Here is a 23,287-nt window from a genome sequence, read left to right as displayed (position 1 = left end):
TGCCCCACGTAGGGACAATCAAGATCATGGGCAGCAACAGAGGGAAACGATGCTCAGTACAGCTCTTCAAAACAGTGTGGCCACCTTTACAGGATAAAGGTGCTCTCTGTGGTCACTTGCTAGGCACTTCACACCTACCAAGCTGTGCCCTTTAAATCTGAGGCAAGAACAGAAAAAAGTGTGGCTCTGGTAGCTGCTCAAAGCAGCCACAGAGCACCTGCTGATGGAGGCATGGAGTGCCACAGTTTGGGGAGCAGAGTCAGCTGATCTGTTTGGTTCATTGTGGTTATTATTGGTGGTGGTGGTGATGTGTGTGTGTGTGTGTGTGTGTGAGAGAGAGAGAGAGAGAGAGAGAGAGAGAGAGAGAGAGAGGTCAATACTGAGTCCTGTTCCTTAGGGGCCATCCACTTCGCATGGCAACTATTTTACTGACTGAGTTGTCTCCCTAGCCTGAGAACTGGCTTTCTATTAAGGAAAAATTTCCAAGAACCTTTGAAGCTACAAAAAAAAAAGAAGTCACTGGGTATGGTGGCACATGCTTGTAATCTTAGTATTCAGGAGACAGAGGCAAGAGAATCACAAATTTCCTGGCCTTAAATACTGTGAGACCCTTCCCCCAAAATAAAAGATTCATCTAGGTGGTGGTGGCACAAACCTTTAATCCCAGACTTCAGAAGGCAGAATCAGACAGATCTCTTGAGTTTGAGGCCAGTCTGATCTACAGATCAAGTTCCAAGGCAGTCAAGACTACACAGAGAAACACTGTCTCAGGGGGGAAAAAAATCCAGTATCCACTTAGGGAAAGTCTATAACAGCAGAGTTCAAGTGCCTGAATGTGAAGAGGAGGACCATCTGTCTCCCTTGAGTGGCAAGTACAAGAGATGCTAGCAGCAGCATGGCAGAGGGCAAGCCATGTGGGCAGAGGTGTCCGCTACCCACCTGGAAGTCATTCCCTCTCTGTGCAGAAATTTCTCTCAGCACCTCCAGTCATGGCACGAAACTCAGTTGACCCTGCAGCCATCTCAGAGATGAAGGGCAGATTCAAACTGGGCCTTGGTCCCTGCCTGAGTTAGGTCACAGAAGGGGGTCCCTCCAGCTCTGAGAGCCCGACTGTGGAGAAAGAAGCACTCCCTGGAGGCCTTGGAAGGGCTCGATCAGGCAACAGAACTTCCTGGCACCATGGAATGGAGTGCTCTTTAAAAAATAAAAAAAAAGATTTATTTTTATTGTACGTGTATGTATGAATGTCTGCATGCACATGTGTACATCATGTGCACGCCTGATACATGTGGAAGCCAGAAGAGGGTGTCTGATCCCCTGGAACTGGAGTTAAAGTCAGTTGTAAGTCACTATGTGGGCCCTGGAAACCAAACCCAGGTTCTCTTCAAGAGCAGCAGTACTCTTAACCGCTGAGCCATCTCCTCAGAACAAACACACACTGCCGCCACCACCACCTTTATTTATGAGCATCTCACTATGTAGCTCTGGATGGCTTGAAACTCACTGGGTAGACCAGGCTGGCCTCAAGTTCAAGAGAATTGCCCGCCTCTGCCCCCCAGCTGCTGAGATTAAAGGCGGGTGCCAGCGGGCCAGGAATGTTCATTTTTATTTGGGCACTGGATGTGAAAGAATGGAGATTCCAGAAAGATGGAAAACATGGAGGGTTGTCATTGCACATGTGGCATTTTAACATGTGAATTAATGGCCATCTCGGGACAAATAAACACAGCCTATCAGAGGACCAAACTGGTCCCATCAAACATTTCACAACGGCTGAGCGAGGATCAGAAGTGGACTTGGTGACTCCAGAGCTCCAGAGCAGTGCTGCTAGGATGGGCCCTGTGGACTCTGGCCCTGGACTGTCCTCCTGCCTGGGTCTCAGCCCCATGCCCAGTTCTTCCCTCAACCCAGGCACCTCCAAGACACAGAGTGGTAGGAATGCCACGCTACCCAGAAAAGCACACATTGATCATGGTCTCCTCTCTGCATGCAGCCTCCCCCTAAAGTGCCAAGCATAAATGACCCTGTGCCCAGCCTACTGGAGTCCAGCAACTCAGAACTCCATATCAGGGTACCAGAGTTAGTTGCTGTCATAGGGGTAAGACAGGAAGCTGCCCCAGCCATGGAAATGGATTGGACCGGGACAAGGGGACTTCTCAGCAGAAACCCAGGAACCTACCAAAGGCACTGATCAATCTTCTTCCCTGCTCTCTGGAGGAACCTGAGAGTCACAGGCAGAAAGAAAATGCTAGGCAACTTGGAACCTTAAAGGGAGCACTGGACCAGAGCCAGGGGTCAGTGGCAAACCCCAGCTCTGACTCATGGTGGCTATTTGGTTAAGTTCTCTAAGCCTCTTTCTCAACTACAAAAAAAAAAAAAAAAAAAAAAAAAAAAAAAAAAAAAAAAAAAAAAAAAAAAAAGGAAGAATTCACAGCATCCCAGAGAGCTGCAAGGATTAAGGCAGGCCATGGGGCCCTGTGCCTAATGCAGAATGGGGTCTAGAGAGGACAGTCCCTGGTGCCCAAATCTCCTTCCCTTCTTCCCATCTCAGCCACTCTCTGAGAATAGCAGAGTTCACCTGGGCAGTTCTGAAATGAGGCTTCTGTGAGCACTGAATGCCTGGAGTCCTGCATGGGCAGCGAGAGAGACAGCAGAGCAGGGGACCCAGGGGCCTCTGCTCACCCCTCTTCCCCTTTCACTGAGGCCTGTTTATACCCTGGTTCCTTCCCCTCCTTAGCTGTCCTCTTTCAGTGAGTTTTGCTGTGTAAACAGCCAGTGCTCTTGAAGGGGAACAAGAGCAGGCATATTTTTCTCAGCAAAGGGCCAAATGGTAAATATTTGAGACACTGGGGACCAGAAGGCAAGATCCACATGATTATCTGGGTATTATATAACATGGGAGAAAGCAAAATTTCTGTAAGTTTGTAAGTGATGTATTTCGACATATACTAAGTAATTGAGGATTTTTTTAAAAAATACTATTGGTTCCCAGATGGAACTGGGATATAGGTAACAGTTGCTTCCTTAAGGTTCTAAGTTCCCTACCATCAAATCCACTGGAAAAGTTCATTTGTAAAACCTATGTTAGCTGGGCATGGTGGCTCATACCTTTAATCCCAGTGCACAGGAGGCAGAGGCAGATAGATCTCTGTGAGTTCTAGACTGGTCTGGTCTACATACTGAGTTCCAGGCCAACCTGAGTTACAAAGTAAAAGACTTTGTCACCCACAAAAATAATAAGTTAAAATTTAAAACAAAACAAAAATATCCTAATAAGCTTCAAGACCTGTCACACATAGGTCGATACAAATTTTTCATGTAGGGCGTAGTTTTCTGTCCCCTGGACGAGACAATGTGGAATAACATTCTCAGGCTCAAGAAGCTATCCAAGTCCACACTGGGACTGGGCAATGTAAAGAGGCTGAGGGCTGTGGCTGTCCTGTAGGAGGCCCTGGATGCTGCAGAGCCTGGCAAGGCCTCTCCCACCTGCACCGCTTGTACTTTAGAGCCCTGGGTGGTTCGCTGCAGGTGAGTTGATGGGGAGCCTCAGAGTCCTCACTGTTTTCCCCAGTAAGGGGGAGAGCTCACCCTGGCTTCCTTTCAATAGCACCCCTATCTCCAGCACCTACTTTCCCAATGGCACTCCATCTTACGGTTCCAAGCAGAACTGTCCTAGTTGCTCAGACAAGCAGAGACAAAGAAGCAGACCCCAGGACTAGCACCCTGGGCTCCCCGAGGAGCATGAGTCTCTTCTACAGCCAGGAGAGGTGGGTAGCACCTCCCACCGATGTCAGGAGCTCCACCCCTGGTCCTCACCAGTCTTTGTCAATGCTTTGCTTTCATCATATGTGAAACAAGGATGATTGTATGTGCCCTACCTACCTTGCTATGGCTAGAATTTCACATTATCCATGCAAGTGTAGCGAAATGAATCAGAAATACTAAGGGGGAAAAGTAAAGAAACAAAGACAATAAAGTTTAAGGTTAAGGAGAAAGTAAACAAGATTTTAACTACTTGAAATTCCCAATGGAAAAATCTTAACATACCTTTACAAAACTCTTTAGCTATTACAAACACACACACACACCAATGAGTGAGGGTTGGCAAAGCCACAAGGAGATGTGAAACACTGCACACTCCTTAGTGTTTCTCCTTTTAACCTTTAAGCAAATCAGACATACCTCTTGCCTTGGTATGCCACCTCTGGGAACACACTCCGCAGAAATAATACCAAAAGAAGATACTGAACAAAAGAGTTCACAGAAACACCCTCATTTAGCATTTTTTAAAAAACAGAAATATTCATTAGAACAGAATGAAGTTAACTGATCGTTCTATACTTAATTTTTAAAAGGCCAGTGTTAAAAAATACCAATGTCACACAAAGCGAAAAGCAAACTGGGAAGTGTTCAAGAGTAAAGATGACCAGAGAGCTGTGACAACGAAATGCTTGCTACACACAATCCTGTACTGGGTCTTGTAAAGTAGGAAGAAAACCTACAAGGAACACTAATGAGGGTGGCAGGTCGCTCAGCTGGTAGCGTGCTTGCTAGCGTGCACAAAGCCCTGGGTCCCATCCCCTGCACAACATAAGCCAGGCATCCTGTAATCCCACCACTTAGGAAGCAATAGAGGCAGAAAGATCAGAAAGCCAGTCATCCTCAGCTACCACAACAAGTTCAAAGCTAGCCTGTGATATATGAGATTCTATATCAAGGAGGAAAAAAAGACAAAAGCCCACTAATGATAGAGAGTTAGGCATAGTGACATGTGCCTGTAATCCCAGCACCCAGAAGACAGAGGCAGAAGGATTGCCAGTTTGAAACCAACCTGAGTTATACAGCAAATTCCAGGCTAGCCTAGGCTATATAACGAGAGACTCTATCAACATCCCTACAAAAGCAAAAAAGCACAAATAGAAATGTTGATATAATTAGGATAAAAGCAACTGCTTATAGTATTTCAAGTCCTGGTGATGAAAGAGACTGTCAATGTCCTTAGGAAACACATGAAGTATCCTGGGTGGAGAGGCATTATGTCTGCAACTTCTCTCAAATGGCTCAAAAGCAAAGATGCACAAAAATGCAGATAACCATAGACTCCGGGGAAAGAGAAAGAAGGCTCTCTGTGAGTTCAAGGCCAGCCTGGTCTACAAGAGCAAGTTCCAGGACAGCTAAGGCTGTTACACAGAGAAACCCTGTCTCGAAAAAAAGAAAGAAGGCAGGGAGAGAAGGGAAAAGGGGGGAGGGGTAAACATATGTTAAAAGTTAGGATATCTATGGCCAGCAAGATGGCTCAGCAAGTCAAGGTGTTTATCGCCTGGTCAGCTCTGACGAGCAGAGCTCAATCCCTGAGACCCACACGGTGGAAGGGAAGAACCAACTTCTGCAAGCTGACCTCGGACCTCCACCATGCACACATTGTGGAATGAGCACACTCTCCTCTCCCGCATGTGCATATATGCATAAATAAATAAATAAATAAATAAATTCAAAAAGAAAAGCTTTTAAAAATTGAGATAGGAGCCCCTGCAGCCCTTTAATTTCAGCACTCAGGAGGCAGAGGCAGGAGGATCTCTGAGTTTTAAGGCCAGCCTGGCCTATATATTCAGTTCCAGGTTAGTAGGGCTACATAGAGAAACCCTGTCTCAGAAAAGAAAAAAGAAAAAAAAAAGATGAAACAAAAAAAATGAGATAGGAGTTGGAGAGATATCTCAGCAGTTAAAAGCACTTACTGTTCTTGCAGAAGACCAGAGTTTAATATCCAGGACCTACAACAGACAGCAAGCTCACAACTGCCTGCAACTCCAGTTCCAGCAGATCTGATACCCTCTCTGTCTACACACACACACACACACACACACACACACACACACATACACACACACACACACACACACACACACAGAGAGAGAGAGAGAGAGAGAGAGAGAGAGAGAGAGAGAAATGAGTCTTTTAATTTTGGGGGCTATCTAAGTGAAAGTTCACAGGAGCCCATTATTCTTACAATTTTTTTTCTATTTCATTTGAAAATTTAGTATATGAACTCCGTGTACACAGAGTAAAAGACACACACACTCTATAAATGAGTAGAAAACAAAGTACACGAACCCTGGGTAGATGAGGATGGCATCAATGGCCCTCAGAAGAAGCTCTTAGGTTTGCGCAAAGCAAACTGGGCTCCATGAGACCCGCCCACCAGGGCGGACAATTTGCATGTATGCCGAGCTTCCCGCTGACTGAAGCCAGCTCCTCCGTGCAGCCACTTTGTTTGAGTGGCTTTGTGCTTTGTTTTCCTCACAATGGGTGATGAACAGGCCTCCCCTGCCCCTCGCCATGACTTCTGTCACCCAGGGCTCTCTGCAGGCAGCTCTGGCCCTTCCCAGGTCCCGACACAGTCCTCACTTCAAGATCCCGTCCCTTACCACCATCTCTGGGACTCAGTCACGAAAGGGTGCTCTCTTCTCTGAACTCCTGGTACATGATCTAACCCATGTGCTCATTTCATTTGCTTTTGTGAGTACCCCTGGACCCAAGTTGAGCTTGAAGCTCTATGGGCAAGAACTGAGCCCCAGTTCTACTGTGCTATGACAATACTCAATGGTGTGGGAGAATTGTCTGTATTTTGTCAATCATATTTTAATAACATTAAATTAAAATAATTTAATATTTTAAATTATTTTATAATTTAAAATATTTTATTTTTTAAATTATTTTATAATTTAAAATATTTTATAATTTTAAATATTAATTATTAAATTAAAATAATTTAATATTTTAATAAAACGCTGATTGGCCAGGCAGGCAGTATAGGTGGGAAAGCCAGACAGGAAGTAGGGGTGGAGCAAAGAGACTGGGAGTATTCTGGAAGCAGAAGCTCCCTTAGCCACTCCTGTGTAGACCACCGAAGAGGCAGCATGTAACTTGCCCAGCTGAGAAAGGTATGGAGCCATGTGCTAATGTAGATAAGGATAATGGGGTAACATAAGTTATAAGAGTTAACAAAAAGCCTGACCTAATGGGCCAATCAGTTTATAACCTAATGTAGACTCTGTGTTATTTTCTTTGGGGTTTGCCGGCTGTGTGGTACCAGGCGGGACGGAAACCCCAACAAGCCGGCCCCACATGTTACAAATGGTGCCCAACGTGGGGCTACAACTCAATAGAAAACAGGTACCTGAGATGTCACCTAAGGCACGGGTGGAAGCCCATAAACCTACACACACACACACATTATTGTCTAGGGCATAGCTATAGCCCAGAAGACTTCCTAGATGCCAACACCAAGCACATCTATTCTATGCTAGGTCCAGGAGGCTCAGACCCACAACATGGTTGACAAGAAGCCACTGCACTCTACTGTGCCATTTCACATCTAGCTGGCTCACAATGACCTCCAACCTTCAGAAGGCCTGACCTTGATTTGAACCATAAGCCAAGAGCTCCAAGAGATCCCTGACACAGGCAAGCCCATAGTCTGTCTACTATAGTGATGGCAGGACCAGAGACATATGGAAATATGTCATGCTCACGCTTTGTATCCTGGGGCTGCTGCTGGCTCCCTTCACCCACCTGTCCTGCTTTTGATCACTTTTCCATCCTAAGCTGGGCCATAATTGTGTGGCTAAAAGACTCACACATTTAAAACAAGCACCAGGAAAGCTGCAGAATAAGACTCCCACCAAGGAAACCTAAGGCCTGGTGGGCTTCTCGCTCCTGCCTTAGGCAGTGGGTAGATACATTTGCTCAGCTATTCCGCCCTTCTTGGGCCTCAGCAAGTCACAACCTTTACCCTCACCACCCTGGGCCCTGGCCTCTACTAGACTAGATGACCTCTAAGAACATCCCTGACCAATTCTGATTAAAGTATGGAATCAGGGAGCTGGAGACATGGTTCGGCAGTTTGGAACACCTTTTTTCTCTTGCAGAGGTCCCAGGTTCATTTCCCAGCACCCATATGGTAGCTCATAACCATCCATAACTCCAGTTACAAGGGGAAACAACCCTCTCTTCTGACCTCCGGGGGTACCAGGCACAGCATGGTGCACATAGATACACACAGGTGTACACTCATACACATAAATAAACAAATAAATCTAAAGAGAACATGAGTTTTCCAATGCGACAGTCCTAGAAGAGAGTCCTTGCTATCCTCAGATGATGTGACCAGGAACATATAACTTCGTGTCTCTTGTTCTCCTCAACTGTTAAATGGGAACGTTGAGTTCACTTGCATTGTCCTGCAGGCTGACAAGGACAGGAGATCCCTGACGTGCAGCCAGTCACATTCTCAGAGGCAGGAAATACCAGCAAAAAAGTAGCCGAGCAGAATGGGGGACAGGGCTCTGACTAGAGAGTCCCTGGTTCTCAGCCCTGACTTTCTCTGAGGTTTGCTGCATCACTTGACTTCTTGGTCCCACAGTTCTGTTCCCTGTGGTAGTTACTCAATGCTCTGGAGGCTGAGCTCCTTTATCTGCAGGATGGGGATAGTGTCTGCATCCCGTGGTGGCGTAAGAGGTAAATACAGGGGCTGCCAAGATGGCTCAGGGGATAAAGCAACCTGCTGCCTCGGCTGATGACCTAAGTTCAAACTCCAGGACCCACATAATGGAAGGAGAAAACCAACTCCAGCTGACCTCATATGTATGTGCGCATACGCAGGGAAAAAAATGTAAGCAAATAATTAAAAGAATTACATACAATGGGGCTGGAGAGGAGGCTTCAGGTTACAAGCCAGCACTACTGTTGCAAAGGACCTGAGTTCAGAACCCGGCACTCATGGTAACCAGCTCACAACCTCTTGTAACTCCAGCTCTCGGGATCTGGTCTCCAGCCTACCCGCACTCGTGTACACGCACACTCAAAATTAATTAATAGGTCATTTTTTTAAGCCAAAGAATTAGTGGCGAGTGCTCTGTGGAGGGAAGTGCTTCTGTGTTCTGTTTTCCACTCTACCTGAGTTCCCGGGCTTCTGAGAGCAAGGGTGTGACAGAGGCTGGCCATGTCGTGTTTAACTCAAAGCAGCTTCCAGATAGCCTTGTGCTTAATTACAGGTGTCTGCGGGTGCTGAGAACTTATCAGGTGTTGAACGACGGGAGTGAATACCACAGCGCAGGGCAGAGACCAGAGGATAAAAGCTGAAGTACACAGAAGCCCAGGTGATGGGTGCAGAACCTTCAGTCCCACGGGAAACCCTTTAGTGTAATATGAAGTTGGATGTTATAGATGTGGGGGTGCAGAATAAAAGCTAGCTGATTCTTCAGGAAGAGTATGGGATGGAAGTGGGTGGGTCACAGTAGGCTGTTGGGGAGACAGCAACTGATTTGAATCTTAAGGAAAAAGTAGCCAGGTGTGGTGGCACCTTAATTCCAGCACTCCAGAGGCACTGACAGTCAGATCTCTGTGGCCTTTGGGAGACCAGCCTGTCTACAAACCACGTTCCAGGACAGTTAGGGTTCTTACACAGAGAAACCCTGTCACAGGAAAAAGAAAAAAGTGTATTTTTTTTTCATGTGCGTGGGTGTTTTGTCTGCATGTGTGTCTATGGACCAAATGCAAGCCTGGTGCCATGGAAACCAGAAGAGGATATCAAATCCCCTGAAACTGAAGTTACAGACAGTTGTGAGCTGCCATGTGGGTTCTAGGCATTGAACTTAGCTCTTCTGGAAGAGTATCCAGTGCTCTTAACCTCTGAGCCATCTCTCCAGCCCCCTAAAAGTATAAGTGTTAAGAGTGAGGGAACCAGTAAGAGCAAAAACCGGTCACAGAAGTTTGGGGGACCTCTGGCCTTAGCTCCAGTGTGGTCTGATGCCTGAGATAAGAAACTAGATGTGGACCTGACATCAAAGGGCCCAGCACAAACAAAGGTGAGATAGGCCTAATCTCATGCCTGGCCTCTCCCTGAGCTGCCGGCTCCTCTACCTTCTGGGCCTCCTTAGCACTTGGAGGAATGTGAACCCCATGCACAAGTGGACACAAAGGAGGAGGGGTGTGTACAAGTGTGAGAAACACCCTTGGCAAGATTAGAGGAGAGACTCAGAAATAAAAATAGCTGATGATTTAATGTGGGTTTTTTTTTTTTCTGAGACAGGGTCTTACCAGGTAACTGACCAGCAGGCTTCCAACACACAGAGATCCTGCCACTGGGGTGTGCACCGTACACCTGGCTCTTAGTTTTCAGACACAGGGTTCTTATTATGTTGCTAACATTGGCCTCAAAAGGAAACAGAAAAAAAAAAAAAAAGAAAATAACCACCGTACTGCAAATTCTCTCCCACTCCCCAGAGGCATTTAGATAAAGGAAGATGATTTTCTGTTTGTGGGTCTTCACATTCCTTCCAGGCTGGGTCCCCAAACTAGATCACCAGTTCATTCCAACACACACTCACTCTGTGACCTTGGACGAGCCACCTGTTCTAGCCTCCCCTATAAAACAATGGGTTAAATGGGATTCTCTTCAGGAGACCTGCTCCAGTCCCTTGCTCTGCCCCACTCGTAGCTACGAAGGCTGGGAGAGGTCGGACGATGTAAACGAGCATTTCTCTAAACACTCTAGGGGCAGCAGACCACCTCCAGCACTGTGAGCAGGCTGGAGCCAACGCTGTGAGCACCGACAAGGATCTGTACCGGTGCCAGAGCCCGGAGCGGCCTTTCTCGCCGGCCAGTTTTAAATATGTCTCCCACTACTTTCCCTCGGAGCACTCTGTCCTCTCCCTTCATATGTGACCTGACCATGACTCATCCTCTGTAATCCACTTGCTGAGTGCCTCTCTACATCAATAAATCACAGGCTGCAAGGAGACAGCACACGTGATTTACTTCCCATTGTATTAGGCAAGGCCAGGCACACAGTAGGTCCTCAGTGTGTTACATGCAGAGAATCACGGGGAGAGAACAGGACTAACCTTTTAACAAGCTGAGTGATTGCGGGCTAAGCGCATCACTCAGTAGCTAGAGCACCCTGGGCTGGGTCCTCCAGCACCTCCCACCCCCAAAGAAACTGTGTGGTCACCTGAAGGCAGTTCAAATTCCAACCCATTCTATAACTCACTACAGGACCCGTCTCCACCTTGAATCTTAGTTCCAGCTGTTAAACAGGGATCTTGGAAGGAAGGACTTTTGATGGCCTTCTAGCTCACCTGAGCTCCAGCAAGTCTGAGCACGTCTGAACACGGGTCCCGGGTCCTGATGACTCTTTATCAACCTTTTGTCTAGCCAGCACTTTGGGGAGGGAGGATCCCAGGCTGAGCCCGCGCAGCCTTTACACTCGCAGCAAGGGAGGGGCTGCAGACACGACTGTCTCCCAGTTCTTACAGCTCAGGTCCAAGGTGGCGGAGGGGCAAGGCAAGGAGGGGGATGACACATTCTCCAGGAACAACCTCTGCAGTCTCCAGGGCCCCCGCCCAGCCAACTTCTCAGTTTCTCTGCCCCTCGGGCACCAGTCCAGTCCCACCAAGGCCTTGTTACCACGCATGCCTGTAGCCAGGCTGGAGTTCCAGGAGGGGCACAGAACACCTTGCTCATCATTGTACCCATGGCACAGAACACAGGCTAAGACAAGGATACCAACTTAAACACCTCTAGCAGCTCCTGCCAGGAGGTGCTGTTTCCCAGGTCGGGGGTGGGGGTCAAAGTGCAAAAGGGCCTACAGCAAAGAGACCCAGTTTTCCATCCAGAACCCCTTTCCTAGGCCCAGGGTTAATAACAGAAGGCTGAGGAATCCTTGAAGTCCGCAGACAGACATTTGCTCCCTACAGGACCAGTCTGCAAGGTAGGTCACTCCCTGACCTGTGTCCCTCCCCTTCCCAGCTGCCTAGCTTCCTGGAAGAAGGCTCCCTGGCTTTGTTCTGTTTGCCTTTAAAACAAAGGATATAAGAATGTGTGCTAATTCGACAGTTTTAAAGGAGAAAGGCTTCCTGTTTTACCTGTCTGGTTCCACAGGCACCCTGCTCTGCCAGGTGTGTGAGGGGATGGATCACATTTGAGCAGGCAAGTGCTGTGCTCACAGGAGGGAGCCGGACAAGTGTGCAGGGACAAACTGGGCAGCTCAGAACCTTAGCTTTACTGCTCGCTGCTCTCAACAACTTTGAGAAACTCACCTCAACCCTGCCCCGCAGTCTCCTACCTGTGACAGGAACAAAGGGGACTGCCATTTCCTATGTAGTCTGGAGACCAGGGCTTTGGGACTGGTGTCCTGTAGCCACTAAACATCAGCCATTTTTTAAAATGGAAGTCTGGGAAGGGGGGGTGGAGATCTTCAGAAAATCTCACTTCTCCCTTCACAAAATAGTGACTTTGAGATGAGAAGAAAGTGTAGTTAAGCCCTACTCTCGGCTGAGCCAACAACTCAGATCCCAGAAACTCCCTGCCGAGGCTGGTAAGGCCGCCACCGTTACTCAATACAAATCCCTTTTCAGGAGGATTACTTCACCTCCCATTCAGGCTGCAGTTTAAAAAAGAAAATCCTAGGGAACCATGGAGAACCCCAACGCGACACCAGGAACAAAAACCCACAGGTCAGATGTCCAGCCAACCTGGAGAGAGGGCTTTATGGGGGGGAAAAGGACAGATTTCATGAGGTTGTCCTGTAGCTGTCAGACTATACAGAACACACAGACCCTGGCTGTGCAGTTCTTCTGACGTCATTTACAGAGACAGACAGATCTGCAGCGTCACCCATGAGGATGAATAAACCCCAGGCTTGTTTTGAAAGCTTCCCAACAGCGCTGTGACAAACCCAGCTTTATAACCCCAACCAGGCAACAGAAAAGTGAGTGGGCCCATCGTACATCCCTCCGCCTCTCAACGCAATCTCTTACCTCCCCAGCTCCTCTCCAATGTCATAAAAATCCTCCACCTTCTGCTGCTTGAACGTCTCCATGTTTGGGCTCCTCATCGAGGCCTGGACCATACAATCCTGAGATGGAGAGAAACCTAAGCTTAGGACGACCATGCAAATTAGCACAAGCTGAAGAGTCTGAGTCCAAAAAGCAACCAAGTGCAGGGAGAAAAGAGGTCCAGTCACCCACAGCCTTGATTCCCTAAGGACGGGTCTGTGTGAGCAGCTCACCTGTGGCTGATGGAAAGTGTCCTGGCTACTTTCACGTCAATGGCACAAGCTAGAGTCATCTGAAAGGAGGGCATCTCAGTTGAGAAAATGCCTCCCTCAGATCCGGCTGTAGGGCATTTTTCTTAATTAGTGATTGATAGGGGACAGCCCAGCCCATTGTGTGTGTTTCCTTCCCTGGACTGGTGGTCCTCGGTTCTATAAGAAAGCAGGCTGAGCAAGCCATGATGGGCAAGCCAGTAAGCAGCACCCGTCCAAGGCCTCTGCATCAGCTTCTGCCTCCAGGTTCCCGCCATATTTGAGCTCCTGCCCTGATTTCCTTCAGTGATGTGGAAGTGTTAAGTCAAACCCTTCCCTCCCCAAGTTGCTTTGGTCATGGTGTCCATCACAGCAGGAGTGACGCTAAGATATAGTTTTCATTCCTCTCTTAAAGTTCATTTGATTTTTATGTGTGTGGATGTGTCTACATGTGGGTATGTGCACACAAGTGCAGGTGCCAAGCGGGCCAGGAGAGGGCGCCAGATGCCCTGAAGCTGGACTGACAGGCAGTTGTGAGTCCCTCCGTGTGCTCTGGGAGCTCAGGTCCTGTGGAAGAGTAGGAGCAAGAGCTCTTACTTACCAGCAGAAGGAGAGGAAGCAGGATGGGGACTACAGAGTAAAGTTAGCCAAGCCATATAAAAGAACATAGATTTAAAAACACGGGTTAATTCAAGCTTTAAGAACTAGTTAAGAACAAGCCTAAGGCTGAGCTTTAATAACTAATAATAAATCTCCATGTCATCTTTTGTGAGATGGCAGCCCAAGGAAAAACCCGTTTACACATGTGATATGCAGATAAACAGGCAGGCGGAACACCTTTATACATAAAATAATATTTTTAAAAGCTAAAATATAGGGATGCAGCTCAGTGGTAGAATATTTGCCCAGCATGGACGATCCAGTTTTACCTGGGCAAATCATTTAATGCAGCTTTCCCATCTGTAAAATGGGACCAATACCGGAAAAATCAATTTCGAGTCATGAAATTGGTTCGTGGACGATTAAGTACTGTGGAAAGACACGGGATTATCATGACTTCAGCTCCCTTGGGGGCTGTGCCACCAGACGGCGAGTCTGAACGGATTGGTAAGTGCTCACTCATCACCTCACAGGGAACATGGGTGGGGATGGTATGACAAATTAAAACAGCACTAGGAGCCAGGAGCCCGAGGTGCTGGTTCCAGTACTACCCGTGTCTAGCTCTGTGACCTCATCACTTGGCAGAGGAGCCCAGTTTCTTCATCTGTGGCACACAGCTACCTCTGCCTGCACGGGACACCTCAGCAAAAGACACAAAGCAGTTCGAGCCCCAGGGAGCCCTCACTGTAGGGCTTGTATCTTCCCTTGCAATTCATTTACCCAAAGAGTTCACCTGAAGACAGCACCCGTTTGTGAGATATGGCCAGCTGCCTATGGGATCATTCAAGGGTCCTTAGCAAAGGTATCGCAGCCCATTTTGGCCAGCATGGGCAGCTCATCTCCTGCCTGCCAATCAAATGCCAACTATACTCAGGCTGTGACCCTGAGAGCCTGTCCTTTTCAGGTTGAGTAGAAGGACCATCACATAGGACAGGTCCCACCAACATCAAGAAATTGGGGCTGTTCTGGATCTCAGGGAATGTATACATTTTTCGTTCTCACAAACCAGAGCCCCATTACCAAAATGTCCCATCCTTCATCCATTCTGACAAAGCACACAGATCTCTCAGGCCCCCAAACAGAGCTGGCCTGTCTCCCAGATCTTGCTTTCAGGGCCACCTTCCTATGGACACCCGTGACCCTTCATGCCCACTGTGCAGCTGTGGTGGGCCTGAATGTGCACAGACACTAAAAAGAGCACTATCCCTGTCACCCATAGCAGGCTGGCACCCTTTCTCATCCTCAGCCCCTCATCTGTAAATGGAGACACCTCTTTGAACCCTAGCATCTGTTTCACATATCAGTGTGAGGACCCAATGCAAAAAAAGATGTAAGATACCATGCACAGGAGGATGGCTTTATTGTCATCACTTGTCCCAGGCCTCTGTGTTCCTGTTTCCTATGGCATGAAGTCAATCAGTTCAACTCCCTTCTCAGGAAGAGGTTTTGGGGTCTTCTTAGCAAGTTTGACTCAACCGGAATCAGAAACTGAACCTGTCTTCACTCTCACTACCCCTGCAAGACGCCCAAAACCAGTACTCCTTCCAAATAAACCATTCATCCAGCTCTTAGGGGAGGGCACCAAGCTCCCACAGAGAGACAACACAGAAAACCCCTCAAAATTCTCTTGGCAGGAACATGAAGAGTGGTCCCAGCAGCTATGAGCTTCCCTTTGGTAAGAGGCCAGCTCCATCTGCCATCAGGAACTCAGGTAGATTCCGAGAAGCCCCAATTTCCCCCAGAAAAATGAACCAGGGTGAAGTGGAGGGCAAGTGAACTCAGACAGAGGTCACCGCCCTATTCCACATACCCTGAGTTACAGTCATAGTGGACTTTTCCTGTCCTCGTGGGTTCACCCTGCCATGTCACACCGCTAGGAGGGTTCTTTCCAGGGGAGCCCTCTCAAGAGCTGCTCCGTTCCCTCAGGGTCTAGTCACCTTCTTTGAAAGGCTGCATGGCTCTGTTCTTCCCTTCTTCACATTCTAGAAAAGTCCTCCTAATAGGATTATGTTAGAATTTTCTCATTCTAGACCATAATCTGTGCCTGTCTCAAAAAGAAAAGCAAAGGGATTGGAGACATGTCTCAGTGGTTAAGAGCCCCGACTGCTCTTGCAGAGGACCTGGGTTCAAGTCCCAGCACTCACATGGTGGCTCACAACCATCTATAACTGCAGTTTCAGGAGGAACTGACATCCTCTTCTGGCCTCCATGGGCACCAGACACAAATGTGGTGCACAGACACACACACAGGCAAAGCATTCATACACATGAAAATAAGTTTGGGAGAAAGACAAAGCTGAACCCAAATCCCAGCTCTGCTGATCACAACCGCTTTGCCCTCCATGGAGCACAAGAGAGCTCTTCTGAGCTTCAAATTAACGTCCATGGAAAACAGGCCTAGTCAACCCCGATGCTGTTGAGTGTGTGGAACACCCACACACTGCCAGGGGAGGGACACACTGGGAAAAAATCACTCTGAGTCCCACAGACACATTTCTGTGAACATACTGTAGGAAACCTGGGTAGCTGTTTTCTAGAATGGCCCATTTAGCAACCAGTAAACTACTAGCAACAACTAAAAATCGGAACCGTCTAGAAAACAATGGGGAGACCCACTGAACATACATACATAATGGAGTCACTATACAACCGTGCGACTCAGGGAAGCGCTGCTAAGTGCTGTGACGTGGGCAAATCTCACAAGCATGAAGAGCAAAAGACGCCAGATCCCACGAAAAGATTATATACTGTCTGATTCAATTTGGAGACAGCTTCTCCACAGAGCTGACACTATGCCTCGGTTATCAGGGTATGTATGTAGCATGTACAAAGCCCTGGCTTTCATCCCCGGCACCAAATGCACTTGATATGGCTGGCACACACCTATAATCCCTGCACTCAAGAGGTACCTTGAAGTTTCAGGCCAGTGTGGCCTCTAATGTAATATCCTGTCTCCAAAAAGAAAAAGAAATGGAAAAATAAAAGTGCTGGTATATAGTTCAATTGGCCGCGTGCTTGCCTAGTGCACAAAGCAGCTATAGCTTCGATCCTCAGCATTCCATAAACCAGGCATGGTGGGCTCATACTTAAAATCTCAGCACTCCAGAGGTCGAGGTTCAAGGTCAACCTCAGCTACATAATGAGTTCAAGGCCAGCCTTGGCTATATGAAATCCTGGGGGGGGGGACATAAATTACTATCTATTTATTAAACTTATTTTTAAGATGTAGTTATCTGTATGTGTACAGTTGCTTTGCCTACATGTGTGTGTGCAGTGCCCAAAGAGGCCAGAAAGGGGCATCAGACCCTCTGAACTGAAGTTAGAGATGGTTGTAAACCATCTTGTGGGTGCTGGTAACAGAACCGGGTCCTCTGCAAAAGCAGCCAGTGCTCTTAGCCACTGAGCCATCTCTCCAGGCTCCTCATAAATATCTACTTTATAAGAAAGATGATACATGTGGAACACTCTTGGAGCCCCATAAAGGCAAAGGCTGTAACAGTCTCGCCTCTGTCCCTTTGTAGTGGCTACAGTAGGCAGGTTCTCTATAAATGGTTGATTTGCCGTTAGTGCCCAGCGTCCTTTCTCACGACCACAGCTCAGACACTTCACCATCAAGTGAAACACCTGGTGGCGGCTGTCATTCTTTCCTAACACCTCCACAGATCAGTCTACATCTTAGTTACGTTGGTAAACTGTCAGGGTCATGTACAGCAACTCTAAGGTAGAATTATCCCCAAGCTTGAAAGGCTGAAAGCACACATCAGAGGCAAGGGATGCGACTATAATTTTTGATCAGAGACTCAGGCTACTAGCCCCAGACAGTTCAAAGATGATAACCATCTGGGTGTCCACTTTCTCCCAAGGGACTCCTGGGAATTCACCTTCTTGTCCATGGCCCTAACACCAAGCAACAGTCTAGGAGGTAACACAGGCTTCTTAGGACCCCACAGAAAGGAATCTCACAAATACCTTTCCAGTTTAATCTCCTCTTCAGAAGTCACAGGGTGAGGAAGTGGGCCAGCGCACTCCCACACCTTGCTGTGGACTGGGGTTTTGGGTAAAAACTCACCTCAAAACAAAAGTCTGAACCCATTGGGTGAGTGGTCTCACTCACTTGTTTGACAACACAGGACTCTGAGGTCCAGACAGGGGAAGGGACTTGCCCACCATCACACACCTAGGTCAGCAGGTTTCCCAGGGCTTCTCTTGAGCGCCACCCAACTTCCCCCAGGGCTCAGGATTGGGAAGCCTGTGGCCTTCTGGGGGACAACTTCAAGGTGGGAGCAGGTGCCCAGGTCTGGAACACCACCCCACATTTGCTGTCTTCCCTCATTCTATGAAACCTCATTCTGGTGTTAACTCTCCGAGCGTCTCACCCTCCCTTACCCAATTCCAGTAAGGGAAACCAGGCTATGACATGGACAGGCAGTGGTTTGAAATACACACACACACACACACACACACACACACACACACACACACGAAGAATCCTCAAACTCAGGCTCTGGAGAAGCTGCCAGCAGAAGGAAGGGGATTCGAGCATCACAGAACCCCTTTGGACAATCCCTGATAAGGAAGCTTAAGGCTCAGGGAAGGTCAGAGAAGCTGCCTCCCTGAGTTGACATGAGAAAAACTCTATGTTTTGATGAAGGTTCAGCTTCTCTGGGCAGCTGGATTGTTTGTCCTCTGCCCCATCTGACAGGATGGAAGGTTCTAGAGAAGTGGTCAGGGTCAGCCGGCTTTTATTCCTGCCAGCAAGAAGCTTGCCCCTGGGGTAGCAGATAACCCACCCATTCCTGACCCCTCCTCAAGCCTCCCAGGAAGCTACTGGGTTATCAATGCCATCACTTTAGGCGCCAAAAACTTAACAGGGGCTGGGTAGGGAGGAAAACAGGGCTTTAAGCTTAACTCTGAAGCAGTTAAGGTGCCAGGGTCTCTTTATCAACAAAATTCTCCTAGGATGCTAACGTAGTTGGGAACCAATTTCAGAAACCAAAAGAGCACCCAGCTGCCTTCAGATTCAAGAGAACAGGGCGCCAGAGAGTATCCCTCCACCTGCCCACAGCTCATTAGGCCACACTGGAGGTTCATTTCATAGGAAGTAACCTCCTGGGCTGAGGTGGGAGGAGGAGGTGTGAGCCCCCACAGAGACTGGGCTTGTCTCCCACCTACAGGAACTGGTCCCCTTTGAGGGAGCCAACTTGATGTATGGCTCTTTCCCTTCTACCCAGGTGCCAGGCGTCCGTCCGTCTCCCCACCCCGTCTCCAGGATCAGAGTGTCAAGCAGAGGAGGCACCCCGAGGTAGCAGCGTGCAGACTGGCCTCCGGGTGCCGCCACAACGCACAAACCGCAGAAGGGCCACATCCTAGGAAGGCAATGTCCCCGCCACCCGAGCCCCCGCTGCCGTCGAGCCCCGCGTCCCGGGCGCTACTCACGGCGAGAGGCTGCGCTGCTTGTGCGGCGGACAGGACGGGTACCGGGGCACGGCGGGGTGCGCGGCGCTCGCTCCGCTCAGTTCTGCCTCCTGCGCCCTTCGTCCTCCCGCAGAGCCGCCGGGGAGTCGAGGAGGCGGAGCGGCCAGCCCCGTCCCAGGCGCCGGCTGGAGGCGCGCCCGGACACTCGGCCCGGGGCTCGGGGCGCCCCCTGCTGGAACCCCCGAGGGACCGCCCCGAGGTGAGGGCTCGACCGCTCAAGCGACCAGCAGGTTCCTTGCATCCTTTTCTGGCCCTGTCGCTCACATGTTGTGCCATCTGGGTGAAATCAATGAGTTCCATGACTACACAGCCCGGCCCAACTGCCCAGAAAACAGTATTTCTCTGCCCTTCGTCACCCACCTACGCACAGCCTGAAGAAGTCCCACTACCCCAACTCCCAACTTGAATATCCTTGGACTGTACGAATTCTAGAGGGACCTCACCTCCTTTGTCTCATACAAGAAAGGCAGGACATTCTCATGTCCCCGACTCACCCCTTGCCCAGCTTGGGGTCTGCCCGCATTTGCCCTTCCCATGCCAGCCCGGGCACCAGTCCCTGTATCACCATCAAGCCTGTCTTAATGAAGGACTTGGGAAAGGATTCTTCCTCTCTTCCTTCTGCCAGAAAATATCAAAGGAGAAGACAGATCGTGTGGTAGCGCTGGTGAGTGGAAACAAAACTGAAGTCAAGTTCAGTGGTCTCAGTTTAAGACCAGAGGCCCAACAAGGAAGGAAATAAGGAATGTCGCCTAGAGCGCCCAGGCCTAAATCACTGAGCCCGTTAATGCTGTGAGTTTGGCTGGATGTACAGTCCCTTAGGAGATAAACTACTGGGCATGCCTATAGGAATTTCTAGATTGAGTTACCTGAGCTTTGGGGAAGCCCACCCTAGATGTGGACAGCTCTATTCCATGGGCTAGGGTCTAGGACTTCAAAAAGGGGAGGGGAGGAGGGGACGGGAGGGGAGGGGGGAGGGAAGGGGAGGGGAGGGGAGGGGAGGGGAGGAACAGTGGACAGTGAGTGCTATCCTACTCTGGTCGTTGCTCCAGTGTCTGGGACAGACTCAGGGAAGATCCCAGATCTTCATGTATGACCTTTTAGGTTTGTGAAGGTTCTAGGGTTCTCCTCAGTTAACTGAGTACCAGCATTCAGCTCTCCCGCTCTAGCTCTCAGCTCTCTCTCTCTCTCTCCCTCCCTCCCTCCCTCCCTCCTGATGTGGAGTATCACTGCCTCACACTCCTGCTGCCCTGATGGACTACACCATAGAACTGTGAGCCAAAATAACCCCTCCCTTGATGACTCATCCCCCCCACATCCCTTGGGGACCTTCTCACAGCAACAAGCAAAGTAACACAGTTACCCATAGGGATCCTTCAGAAAGCTGAGGCTGCTAGGTTCTGAGTCATGGGCATGATCCAAAGTCCTGGTCCGCCATTCTTTGTGAGGTTACCAGAAAGTGGAAACAATTTTTTTTAAAAGATGTTTGTGAGTCACCATGTGGTTGCTGGGAATTGAACTCAGGACCTCTGGAAGAGCAGCCAGTGCTTTTAACCTCTGAGACATCTTTCCAACCCTGGCATGAATTCTTTTAGTGGCTTCCAGCATGGTGGTGAGTGATTGGAGAATGGACACAGGTAAAATGCACCCGAGGAGCACACTGTCCCTCAGCCTTTTCAATACCTGGACACTGACAGTTGGCCCCACCCAACTCAGTCTCAGGGCAGACCCCAGACCTTCACATTTGACCAGACAGGATTGCAGGCTCCAGGATTCTCAGAACACCATACTACAGAGGAATAGCTACCTACCATCTGGGGGCTTCAGCCATCAGTGGGCAGAGAGAAAGTCATGCCCTGTGGTGGACCACACTAGGGAGGTCTCTCATCCTCCAACCAGCTCCAAACATCTCCCTTCTTGTCCTTAGTTCTGTTGCTGTGTAACAAACCATCCTAGCCTTGCTGACACAAACCAAGTCTCTCATTATGCTCCTGAACTCCTGGGGTCCACCCTCTAAAAGTCACTCATGTGTGAACCCTGCCACTCTTAGTTCTTCCTTGCCATTTCCCTGCCCATGTTTTCCTTATGACTAATATCCACTTTCAACCAGAGCGAAAATAGTGTTTTGTCCATCTTGAGCTAGCAGATAGCATGCTATCCAAACCTAGTAAAAGCATGTCACATTGAACACAAATGTAATCCATGAAAGAAATCACAGCTGTCTTGTTCTCTCTTGCTCCCTGCATTAGTGACTTTTTGGCAACAAAACATGGCAAAAGTAACTTAAGAGATTGTTGTGGGATATTACTTTAAGATGCGTTGAAGGCCAGGTAGATTATTGAATTTACTTTTAAACCAGAAAAGGAACTACTAGTTTTAAATATTTTACATTGATACAGACTTTTGTATATTGATACAAATTTCAGGTTATTTTGGTTAGAACATACTATACTTACATTTCAACTCTTGTTCAAGGTATTGTGCCTATACAGCGCATCTAACAATGTAATACAAATTCCTAGTCCTTGAAAGTTATTATTACAAGTTATTTAGGATAATAAAAAAATGCAGGTTAGTAGTTAGTCACCTATTACAATTGAACTTGTAGTCATATTAGGTATGTCTTCAAGGTCAATCAGATGTAAGATAGACAGATCATATTCAAACACTTCAGAGATCTGCAAAATATGGCATTTAAGATGCTTTAATAACAGGCTTTTTTTATGACAATGAGACATGTTTGCCCCTGTAGCACCAATCTACTTCAGAGAAGATGATGGGCATCTAAGAAACTCCATATCGAGTTTACTTTCTTTGTGGCAAAAGTAAGCCACTTGGCAAGAAAGTGCCCTTGCCTCAACTGCAGACAGTATGCAGTTCACTTTGGACAAGCAGGACACAAAAAAGTGACTGCTTAACTTTGCCAAGACAAGGTAGGATAGTCCTTCAGAGTATCCTGCTTCACAAAAAACGTCTGTCATATAGTCTAGGCCTATAGATCAAAGGTGGATGCCCCAAAATTACAGAGGAAACTTGGGTGACCATCCAGGGAGTCAGCTGTTTCTGTCATTTCTCACATTTTTTTTTTTTTGGAAGTTGCTTGCCTGTACTTTCTGCTTACTCAGGTAATATTATTTCCTTCTCAGGTCTCTGAAAGAGTTGAAATTGTCCTTGTTATCAGATTCAGAAAAGAAATTCACTGGGTGGTGGTGGCACACTCCTTTAATCCCAATACTTGGCAGGAGAGGCAGGTGGATCTCTGTGAATTTGAGGCCAACCTAGTCTACAGAACAAGTTCCAGGACAGCTAAAGCTAACAGAGAAACCCTGTCTCAAAAACCAAAAAAAGAAAAGAAAAGAAAAAAGAAAAAAAGAAATATATTCATCTTTAAGTCAGGCAGTGGTGACACACACCTTAAATGCCAGTACTCAGGTAGTCAGAGGCAGGTGGATCTCTGTGAGTTCAAGGCCAGCCTGAGTTACAGATTGAGTATCAGAACAGGCTCCAAAGTCACACAGAGAAACCCTGTCTTGAGAGAGAGAGAGAGAGAGAGAGAGAGACAGAGACAGAGACAGAGACAGACAGAGACAGAGAGAGAAAGAAAGAAGAGAAATTCACTAAAGAAATACAAAGTGTATGTTGGTACCCGGGCTTTTCCTGGCTCTTCAAGGCGCTATGCAGGACTGTATCTCCTACCAGTCTAGCTTCTTGTCTTCTCCTCTGCTTGCTCCACCGGCTAGGGGAATTAGCTTAGAGAGTTTTGTCCTCTCTTGATATGGTAATTCCACCTGCAAGCAAAGGTTCCCGCAGCAGCGCCTGCCCCCTAACACTGCCACCAGCTCGATACCCCCTGCTTGGCTGCTCTGCCACTGAGCCAAGCGGTCAACACTATGATCTCACTCCCAGGTGGAAGGGGGCTCTCGTCCTTTTGCCCCCAAGTATATAAACCCGACATGTGCTAAATAAAGCCGACATTTACCCTTTGGGTAAATGATCCTGGTCTCTGTATGTGTGTGTCTGTTTAACTCCTAGGATATTGATCCAGACTCTCGGTTCAATACGGGAGGCGCA

The 23,287-nt window shown here is 48.2% G+C and overlaps 1 protein-coding gene across 2 annotated transcripts in view; it reads right to left on the bottom strand.

The window, feature by feature from the left end:
• Dapk2 (death associated protein kinase 2) overlaps positions 1-19,321 on the bottom strand; it is a 128,226-nt gene extending 108,905 nt beyond the window's left edge. Inside the window, exons 1-2 of one of the 2 annotated variants that reach the window (XM_087905329.1) lie at positions 19,181-19,321; positions 12,819-12,916 (exon numbers count right to left, since the gene is read on the bottom strand). In XM_087905329.1, coding sequence (XP_087761455.1) covers positions 12,819-12,910 — 92 coding nt within the window. In that variant the 5' untranslated portion in view covers positions 12,911-12,916; positions 19,181-19,321. The remainder of the gene's footprint in view (positions 1-12,818; positions 12,917-19,180) is intronic. The other variant, XM_087905328.1, reaches the window with a different exon arrangement.
• Positions 19,322-23,287: the final 3,966 nt, after the last annotated feature.

The sequence above is a fragment of the Myodes glareolus genome, chromosome 4, assembly GCF_982192425.1.
Source record: "Myodes glareolus chromosome 4, mMyoGla1.1, whole genome shotgun sequence".
Taxonomy (NCBI): Eukaryota; Metazoa; Chordata; class Mammalia; order Rodentia; family Cricetidae; genus Myodes; species Myodes glareolus.
The sequence above is the reverse complement of the archived record's forward strand: the minus strand, read 5'-3'. Positions and strand labels throughout refer to the sequence as shown.